A 10,277-nucleotide genomic window follows, 5' to 3' on the forward strand; every position below is an offset into this window, starting at 1 on the left:
GCCACCTTCTAGTTTCTGTTAAACGGTGGCCAATGCAGATACAAAAGGACATGAGATTCAGACTTGCAAAGGACAAATCGGCAGGGCTGTGGGAAAGGGGCAATGGGACTAATTGGATAGCTCTTTCAGAGCCAGCACAGACAATGGACCGAATGGCCTCAGCACTGTGCTTACACTACTGGGTTGAGAGTGCCATTTCCCAGCATGCCTCGCGTGTTCCAGGCAAGGAGACAGGAGGAGAAAGATAAAGGATAAGTGAAGGGAATTGGGAAGATAGCATCACGCTTCCGAGAGAGAGTGGTGAAATCCAGAGCCAAGTTCACAGGCGAACGGATATGAAGCAAGCGCCAAGAGCAGGAACTCCCCACACTGCCAGCTCCGGGAACAGGAAACCGATATCTGCAGTGCTGACACATTCATTCCCCAGGTCAGCCTCCCTATCTCTGTAACCTCCTCCAGCCCGTATGCCCAGCCTCCCTATCTCTGTAACCTCCTCCAGCCCGTATGCCCAGCCTCCCTATCTCTGTAACCTCCTCCAGCCCGTATGCCCAGCCTCCCTATCTCTGTAACCTCCTCCAGCCCGTATGCCCAGCCTCCCTATCTCTGTAACCTCCTCCAGCCCGTATGCCCAGCCTCCCTATCTCTGTAACCTCCTCCAGCCCGTATGCCCAGCCTCCCTATCTCTGTAACCTCCTCCAGCCCGTATGCCCAGCCTCCCTATCTCTGTAACCTCCTCCAGCCCGTATGCCCAGCCTCCCTATCTCTGTAACCTCCTCCAGCCCGTATGCCCAGCCTCCCTATCTCTGTAACCTCCTCCAGCCCGTATGCCCAGCCTCCCTATCTCTGTAACCTCCTCCAGCCCGTATGCCCAGCCTCCCTATCTCTGTAACCTCCTCCAGCCCGTATGCCCAGCCTCCCTATCTCTGTAACCTCCTCCACTCCGTATGCCCACCCTCCCTATCTCTGTAACCTCCTCCACTCCGTATACCCACCCTCCCTATCTCTAACCTCCTCTAGCCCCTCCCTATCTCTGTAACCTCCTCCAGCCCCCTCCACCCCTCCCTATGTAACCTCCTCCAACCCATCTCTCTAACCTCTGACACCCCTCCCGATCTCTGCAACCTCCTGCAGCCCCCCTACAACCTTCCCTAACCTCCGACACCTCTCCCTATCTCTGTAATCCCCTCCGAGACTCCTGCAACCCCCTCCAGTCCCGTACCCCTCCCAGACTCCTGCAACCCCCTCCGAGACTCCCGTAACCTCTTCCAGCCCCCACACCCCTCCGAGACTCCCGCAACCTCTTCCAGCCCCCACACCCCTCCGAGACTCCCGCAACCTCTTCCAGCCCCCACACCCCTCCGAGACTCCCGCAACCTCTTCCAGCCCCCACACCCCTCCGAGACTCCTACACCCCTTCAATTCGGGCCACTTTAGCATCCTCAATTTCTTTCCCTAAACCACTGGCAGCCGTGTCCTCTGCACTGGGTCTCAGAAACTGGAGTTGCATCTTTATACCTCTGCACCTCAGTTAAGCCAGCGTTTAACTCTCGCTTCCGGTCATCTGTCCTAATATCTCCGTGTCAAATTTTGGACAAAAGCACTCCTTATAAGCATCGAGGGGACATTTCCTATTCTAAAAGGCACTATATAAAAACAAGTCCTTTTGGGTCTATCCCAGCTTGAATCTGCAAAAGGAGCTTCTTAATTGTAAGTCTTTCATATTAATCGTCTTCACACAAAGAAACCACAAACCACCACCTCTAATGGGTTCTGGAAATGGGATCAGGTGAGGGAGTTGCACAACGAGTAGTTCTCAGCCATGCATTTACATCCAAGCTGCAACTTGCACCTGGGAGGTGGTGGTGGTGGTGGTGGTGGTGGGGGGAAGAGAGAAAGAGAGAGGAGGACTTCCCACTCAGCTGCTATTCACCCCCTGCTACTAAAAATCCAAATTCCCAAACGATATTGAAGTGGACTCTGAACCTTGAACAGTGGAACGGCAAATTGCGCGGAGGGTGTGGAGAGTCTGCAGAAGGATCTAGATAGGCTGGGCGAATGGGCCAGGAACTGGCAAATGGAATTTAATGTTGGCAAGTGTGAGGTGGTCCACTTTGGTAGGAATAATGGTGGGAAGGACTGTTACTTACGTGGCGAAAAACTGCAGCAGGCGACGGTGCAGAGGGACCTCGGGGTCCTTGTGCATGAGTCGCAAAAACCCAGCTTGCAGGTGCAGCAGGTGGTCAGGAAGGCGAATGGGATGCTGGCCTTCATAGCGAGGGGGATTGAATATAAAAGTAGGGAGGTCTTGCTGCGGCTGTATAGGGCACTGGTGAGGCCGCAGCTGGAGTACTGTGTGCAGTTTTGGTCGCTGCACTTACGCAAGGATATTTTGGCCTTGGAGGGAGTGCAGAGGAGGTTTACTAGGCTGATGCCGGAGTTGAGGGGGTTGAGCTATGAGGAGAGGCTGAATAAACTAGGCTTGTACTCGTTAGAGTTTAGAAGGATGAGGGGAGATCTCATTGAGACGTATAAGATGAATGGGATGGATAGGATAGAGGTGGAGAGACTCTTCCCGCTTAGAAAGGACAGTAGGACTAGGGGGCACAGCCTCAATAAAGGGGGGGGGGGGGGGCGGTTTAGAATGGAGTTGAGGAAGAACTTCTTCACTCAAAGGGTGGTGAATCTCTGGAATTCTCTGCCCGTTGAAGTGGTGGAGGCTGCCTCGCTAAATATTTTTAAGACGCGGGTTGATAGGTTTTTGATAAGGGAGAGGATTAAGGGTTATGGGGAGAGGGCAGGAATGTGGAACTGAGCCACGACAGATCAGCCATGATCTTATTGAGTGGCGGGGCAGGCTCGAGGGGCTAGATGGCCTACTCCTGCTCCTATTTCTTATGTTCTTAGGTTTGGACTTTGGATCTCCACGGGAGGCCATTTGGCCCATCAGGTCTGCACCAACTCTCCAATAGAAACCTGCCCAAGCCCTACACATTTACCCCACTAATCCCCCTAACCTACACATCTTTGGACACTAAGGAGCAACATAACATGGCCAATCCACCTAACCTGCACATCAAGGGGCAATTTAGCATGGCCAATCCACCCTAATCTACACATCTTTGGACTGTGGGATGAAACCGGAGCACCTGGAGGAAACCCATGCAGATACAGGGAGAATGTGCAAATTCCACACAGACAGTCGCCCAAGGCCAGAATCAAACCCAGATCCCTGGTGCTGACCACTGTGTTGGGATTTGAATCCTTTTCCCCTTTCTCTCACCAAAACATTGTTGGTGGAGCAGTCACTATTAAATTAGGTCACATCAGCTTAAGTGGCAAGACCATCTTGTGTGTGTGTGTGACACACACCACCACTCTTGTCCAGTCTGTTCTGGATCATTTAGTGAGATGGTGCAACTGACCTCAACATTCCTAATGGAGGGTAAGAAATGTTTCTGGAGAGAAAGCAGCTGTGGAATGGGTTGCTTTCTCAGTAATGACCTCCCTTGCCCTGTCCTCAAAAGAAAAAAAAATCAAATACAGCTCCAGTAACCCACTCACCAGCTAGTAAACAGAACAAATAATTTAAAAAGATGGTCACTTTCAACTATAAGCAGATAGATGAGAAAGTTGGTGGGCCAATTACTTCCAGCTATCTCCCCCATAGAAAGTTACAATATCGCGGGTCAGAGCAGGACACATTCCAATTCAATCCACACACACACAGAGAGAGAGGGGGAGGGAGAAGATTAATATAGCAATGTGTTTACTGCAAGCCTCACTTTTGCCTTGAGCCCTCCGAAACTCATTCAATTCAAAATTTATGACCATTCTGCCACTGAAAAAGGGTTTTTTTTTGCACGTGTGTTGATTTTTGGATAAGCTTTTCTTTTTAAGCGGCACTAGACAAAAGCCAGGGTTTCAATACCTGTCACGTTTGTGTGTGAGGGGGAGGGGGGGGAAACAGATAGATTAAAATTATCCCCCCCACCTCTCCCTTTCCACCATTGGAAAGACCCAGAAATCAAAACAACAACAACAACAAAAGGGGGGGGTGAAAATATAAGAAGGAAATGGAAGGGAAAGTAAGCTGAGGTAAATAGAAAGGGGGGGGGAAACACAGGGTTAGACTAGTGGTAGGAAAGGTTAAATCCACTGGCTATCTCTCTCTCATTTAGGATCACTCTACCACAGAAACAATTAAGCCCCTTGTGACAACATTGTATCCAATTCTAGACGCCATGTTGCGAATAAACACTTCCATTTACAAAACAAGAACCCTCTTCCTCTCTCCCCCCTCCCTCACCTTCCCCCCCCCCTACACACACTTCCCAAGCACTTACCGGCCCCGGTGCTGAGATTGAGGAACAGCAAGGCCAGATAGAAGGGGTAGCTTTTAGCCATTCCTGCAGCTTGCCATTGCCTGAGATGCAGCGGAGGTGAGACTGGCTTCAAATTCAGCAGCAGCAGCAGCCGTCTCACACACTCCGCGCTCCAAAAGGAATCACTCCGCCCTCCCTGCCCGGAGGGGCGGGGCCGGCACCATTGACCTTTCCATGATTTCAAATAGACTCGGAACCCTCCCAGTGGCAGCGCTCGCTGAAAAATACCCGGCCAAGATCGTGCAGTGACAGCTACAGGGTGTAGGGAAAGATCAGCTCTACATTATAGATTCGATTTATTATTCTCACATGTATCCAGTGAAAAGTATTGTTTCTTATGCACTGTACAGACAAAGCATACCGTTCATAGAGTATATAGGCGAGGGTGCAGAATATAGTGTTACAGACACAGACAGGGTGTAGGGAAAGATCAGCTCAACATTATAGATTTGATTTATTATTCTCACATGTATCCAGTGAAAAGTATTGTTTCTTGTGCGCTATACAGACAAAGCATACCGTTCATAGAGTACCTAGAAGAGGAGAGGGTGCAGAATGTAGTGTTAGTCACAGACAGGGTGTAGAGACAGATCAGCTCAACATTATAGATTCGATTTATTATTCTAACATGTATCCAGTAAAAAGTATTGTTTCTTATGCACTGTACAGACAAAGCATACCGTTCATAGAGTATATAGGAGAGGGTGCAGAATATAGTGTTACAGACACAGACAGGGTGTAGAGAAAGATCACCTCAACATTATAGATTTGATTTATTATTCTCACGTGTATCCAGTGAAAAATATTGTTTCTTGTGCGCTATACAAACAAAGCATACCGCTCATAGAGTACCTAGAAGAGGAGAGGGTGCAGAATGTAGTGTTAGTTACAGATAGGGTGCAGAGAAAGATCAACTTAATATTAGATTCGATTTATTATTCTCACATGTATCGAGTGAAAAATATTGTTTCTTGTGCACTGTACAGACAAAGCATACCATTCATAGAGTACACAGGAGAGAGGGAGAGGGTGCAGAATGGAGTGTCACAGACACAGATAGGGTGCAGAGAAAGATCAACTTAATATTAAATTAGATTTATTATTGTCACATGTATACAGTGAAAAGTATTGTTTCTTGCCTGCTATACAGACAAAACATACTGTTCATAGAGTATATAGGGGAGAAGGAGAGGGTGCAGAATATAGTGTTACAGTTACAGATAGGGTGCAGAGAAAGATCAGCTCAACATTATAGATTTGATTTATTATTCTCACATGTATCCGGTGAAAAGTATTGTTTCTTATGCACTGTACAGACAAAGCATACCATTCATAGAGTATAGAGGAGAGGGTGCGGAATGTAGTGTTAGTTATAGATAGGGTGCAGAGAAAGATCGACTTAATATTAGATTAGATTTATTATTCTCACATGTATCCACTGAAAAATATTGTTTCTTCTGCACTGTACAAACAAAGCATACCATTCATAGAGTACACAGGAGAGAGGGAGAGGGTGCAGAATGGAGTGTTACAGACACAGATAGGGTGCAGAGAAAGATCAGCTTAATATTACATTAGATTTATTATTGTCACATGTGTACAGTGAAATATATTGTTCGTTGCCTGCTATACAGACAAAACATACTGTTCATAGAGTACATAGGGGAGAAGGAAAGGAGAGTGTGCAGAATATAGTGTTACAGTTACAGACAGGGTGTAGAGAAAGATCAGCTCAACATTATAGATTAGATTTATTATTCTCACATGTATCCAGTGAAAAGTATTGTTTCTTGTGCGCTATACAGACAAAGCATACCGTTCATAGAGTATATAGGAGAGCAGGAGAGGGTGCAGAATGGAATGTTACAGTTATAGATAGGGTGCAGAGAAAGATCAACTTAATATTAGATTAGATTTATTATTGTCACATGTATACAGTGAAAAATATTGTTTCTTGCCTGCTATACAGACAAAACATACTGTTCACAGAGTACAAAGAGAGAAGGAGAGAGTGCAGAATATAGTGTTACAGTTACAGATAGGGTGCAGAAGAAGATCAGCTTAATATTTGATTTGGTTTATTATTGTCACATGTATTGGGATACAGTGAAAAGTATTGTTTCTTGCCTGCTATACAGACAAAACATACTGTTCATAGAGTACATAGAGAGAAAGAGAGAGTGCAGAATATAGCGTTACAGTCATAGTTCGGGTGTAGAGAAAGATCAACTTAATATTTGATTTGATTTATTATTGTCACATGTATTGGGATACAGTGAAAAGTATTGTTTCTTGTGCGCTACACAGACAAAGCATACCGTTCATAGAGTACATAGGAGAGAAGGAGAGGGTGCAGAATATACTGTTACAGTTACAGATAGGGTGCAGAGAAAGATCAGCTTAATAATAGATTAGATTTATTATTGTCACATTTATTGGGATACAATGAAAAATATTGTTTCAAGCCTGCTACACAGACAAGACATACTGTTCATAGAGTACATAGAGAGAAGGAGAGGGTGCAGAATATAGTGTTACAGTCACAACTAGGGTGTAGAGAAAGATCAGCTTAATATTTGATTTGATTTATTATTGTCACATGTATTGGGATACAGTGAAAAGTATTGTTTCTTGCACGCTATACAGACAAAGCATACCATTCATAGAGTACAGAGGGGAGAAGGAAAGGAGAGGGTTCAGAACAGTGTTATAGCCACAGATAGGGTGTAGAGAAAGATCAGCTTAATATAAGGTAGGTTCTTTCAAAAGTCTGACGGCAGCAGGGAAGAAGCTGTTCTTGAGTTGGTTGGTTCAGTGACTATGGTGGCACAGTGGTTAGCACTGCTGTCTCACAGTGCTAGGGACCCGGGTTCAATTCCAGCCTCAGGTCACTGTCTGTGCAGAGTGTGCATGTTCTCCCCATGTCTATGTGGGTGTCCTCTGATGTCTCTCACAGTCCAAAGATGTGTAAGTTAGGTTGATTGGCCATGCTAAATTGTCCCTTTGTGTCAGGGGAATTTTGTTTCATTGATTTGTGGGCCAGCATTTATCGCCCATCCCGAGTTGCCGTTTAGTTTAAGTTTAAAGTTTATTTATTAGTCACAAGTTGGCTGACATTAACACTGCAATGAAGTTACTGTGAAAATCCCCTAGTTGCCACACTCCTGTTCGGGTACACTGAGGGAGTATTTAGCATGGCCAATCTCCCTAACCAGCACGTCTTTCGGACTGTGGGAGGAAACCGGAGCACCCGGAGGAAACCCACGCAGACACGGGGAGAATGTGCAGACTCCACACAGACAGGGACCCTAGGTTGGAATCAAACCTGGGTCCCTGGCACTGTGAGGTAACGGTGCTGACCCACTGTGCCATCATGCTGCCCACCACCTTGAGAAGGTGGTGGTGAGCTGCCTTTATGAATGGCTGCTGTGGGTTGACTCACGATGCTGTTCAGGAGGGAATTCCAGGATTTTGACATAGGGGAAATACTCGGAGTTACGGGGATGGGGCCTGGGTGGGATTGTGGTCGTTGTAGTCTCAATGGGACGAATGGCCTCCTTCCGCACTGTAAAGATTCTTTATCGTATACATTTCAAAAGCGATTCGTTGGTTATCGAGCGAGATGTGACTCTGAAACAATTCTTCCATGGGCTGTAAGCAGCGTTGACTCGGGCCCATCCCGAATTGTCCCTGTGAAGGTCACAGTGAGCTGCCGTATTAAAATCGATGGCTGGAATTTTATCGGCATGCCCACCCCGATTCCGGGAGGTGGGCAAGGCTCGGAGAACAGCATTCTCCGTTGGCCTCGGGCGGGATCGTACGAACCTCGAGCAGGCGTGCTGGTAAAATTCCACTCAGTTTTATTTTTTACGTTCTGTAACAGGTTTGCTACAACAGAATGTCATGTCTGGCCTTTTCAGAATGAAGAGTCAGCCACATTCCTGCAGGTCTGTCAGGCAGACCAGGTAAGCACAGCAGGGTTCCACCCACCCCACCGCCCCCCCCCCCCCACACCCGCCCCCCCCCCCCCCCCCCCCCCCATGGTCCCTGTTACCATTACTGAGACTCACTTCTCAATTGCAGATTTATTAACTGAATTCAACTTCCATCAGTTGCTGTGGTGGGATTTCAAACCCGGTCTCAGGAACATTGGCACAGTGGCACAGTGGTTAGCACTGCAGCCTCACAGCGCCAGGGATTCAGGTTCCATTCCCAGATTGGGTCACTATCTGTGTGGAGTCTGCACGTTCTCCCCATGTCTGCATGGGTTTCCTCCGGGTGCTCTGGGTTCCTCCCACCTAACCTACACTGAGGGGTAATTTAGCATGGCCAATCCACCCTAACCTACACATCTTTGGACACTAAGGGACAATTTAGCATGGCCAATCCACCCTAACCTACACATCTTTGGACACTAAGGGACAATTTAGCATGGCCAATCCACCCTAACCTACACATCTTTGGACACTAAGGGACAATTTAGCATGGCCAATCCACCCTAACCTACACATCTTTGGTCCCTAAGGGACAATTTAGCATGGCCAATCCACCCTAACCTACACATCTTTGGACACTAAGGGACAATTTAGCATGGCCAATCCCCCTAACCTACACATCTTTGGACACTAAGGGGCAATTTAGCATGGCCAATCCACCCTAACCTACACATCTTTGGGACACTAAGGGACAATTTAGCATGGCCAATCCACCCTAACCTACACATCTTTGGACTGTGGGAGGAAACCTAAGTTTCCTTTCCACTTTGCTTTTTGTTTCGGGTGGTTCCCTTCCTTTCGGGGGCTGCCCGTTTAACTTGTCCCTCAGCTGATTTGATTTAGTTTAATTGGTTCGGCAAAAAGATCATTGTGGGGAAGAAACCGGAGCACCCGGGGGAAACCCGCGCAGACACGGATCAGAACGTACAGATTCCGCACAGACAGCGATCCAAGCTGGGAATCGAACCCGGGGGTCGCTGGCGCTGTGAGGCAGCAGTGCGAACCACTGTGCCCCCTTTGTGCCACTGTGCCACTCGTTAGGGAAGGAAATCTGCCGTCCTTACCTGGCCTGGCGTATATGTGACTCCAGACACAATGTGGTTGTCTCTCAGCTATCGCTCTGAATGAGCCAGTGAGCCTTATCCAGCTGCTGAAACGCAGTGATCGCGAAGGGTAGTGGGGGCTGGAGGATTTGAATGGGCAAGGCCACGCAGCTAACGCAAGTTGCCACTTGCGCTCACGATTTTACAACCTCGCTCGGGCGAGACTGTACGTTCCCGCCTGAGATCGACGGACAGTTCCGTGGTCCGCCCCTCGCCCGCTCCGTTTCCGTGGCAGGCGGGGGTGGTAGGATCCCAGCAGCTGTCTCACACTCGTGCACGCAATCTTATAAATTCTCTCACTCACACGCGTGCACTGCATTGAGATTGTTTCACCGTCCCACATCCTGTCAATTTCCTGGATTTTGGAGATCTATTGCCAGGGAAATGGGATTGATTTCCTGTGGGCTGCGGTCCCTCTGACATTGATTAAATAGCCTGGGTGCACACCAGAACAGCTGGAAAGCGTGCGTGCGTTTCTGGTTTAATCCAACAAGCCCCAGAGGATCTCTAGGGCTTTCGAACACAGGCCGGAATTCTCCCATTCCCGCCCGCCTCAGGAATCGTAGCGGAGCGGGACACAGACCGTACAAAGGTCCGTCGACCTCAGGTGAGATTTTCTGGTCATGAGGTGGAGGGAGCTGGAAAATCCCACCCCGTGTACCAGACCCCGTCAGGGGGATATTTTAGTGAAGTGGGATTCTGGGGGAAGGCTGTCCTCTTTACTGTACTACCCACAACAACTTGCATTCAAAAAAATGCCTTCAAAGGAGTAAAAAATCAAAATCTCGGAAGAGGCC

The 10,277-nt window shown here is 47.9% G+C and overlaps 1 protein-coding gene across 2 annotated transcripts in view; it reads right to left on the reverse strand.

Annotated features, from left to right (window-relative positions):
* LOC145338970 (activin receptor type-1B) overlaps positions 1 to 4,476 on the reverse strand; it is a 68,908-nt gene extending 64,432 nt beyond the window's left edge. For both annotated transcript variants that reach the window (XM_080183382.1, XM_080183381.1), the window contains exon 1: positions 4,344 to 4,476. In XM_080183382.1, the coding sequence (XP_080039508.1) occupies positions 4,344 to 4,404 (61 nt within the window). In that variant the 5' untranslated portion in view covers positions 4,405 to 4,476. The remainder of the gene's footprint in view (positions 1 to 4,343) is intronic.
* Positions 4,477 to 10,277: the final 5,801 nt, after the last annotated feature.

Source organism: Carcharhinus amblyrhynchos, unplaced genomic scaffold, assembly GCF_965287045.1.
Source record: "Carcharhinus amblyrhynchos unplaced genomic scaffold, sCarAmb.v2.hapA chromosome_274, whole genome shotgun sequence".
In the NCBI taxonomy this organism is placed as follows: domain Eukaryota; kingdom Metazoa; phylum Chordata; class Chondrichthyes; order Carcharhiniformes; family Carcharhinidae; genus Carcharhinus; species Carcharhinus amblyrhynchos.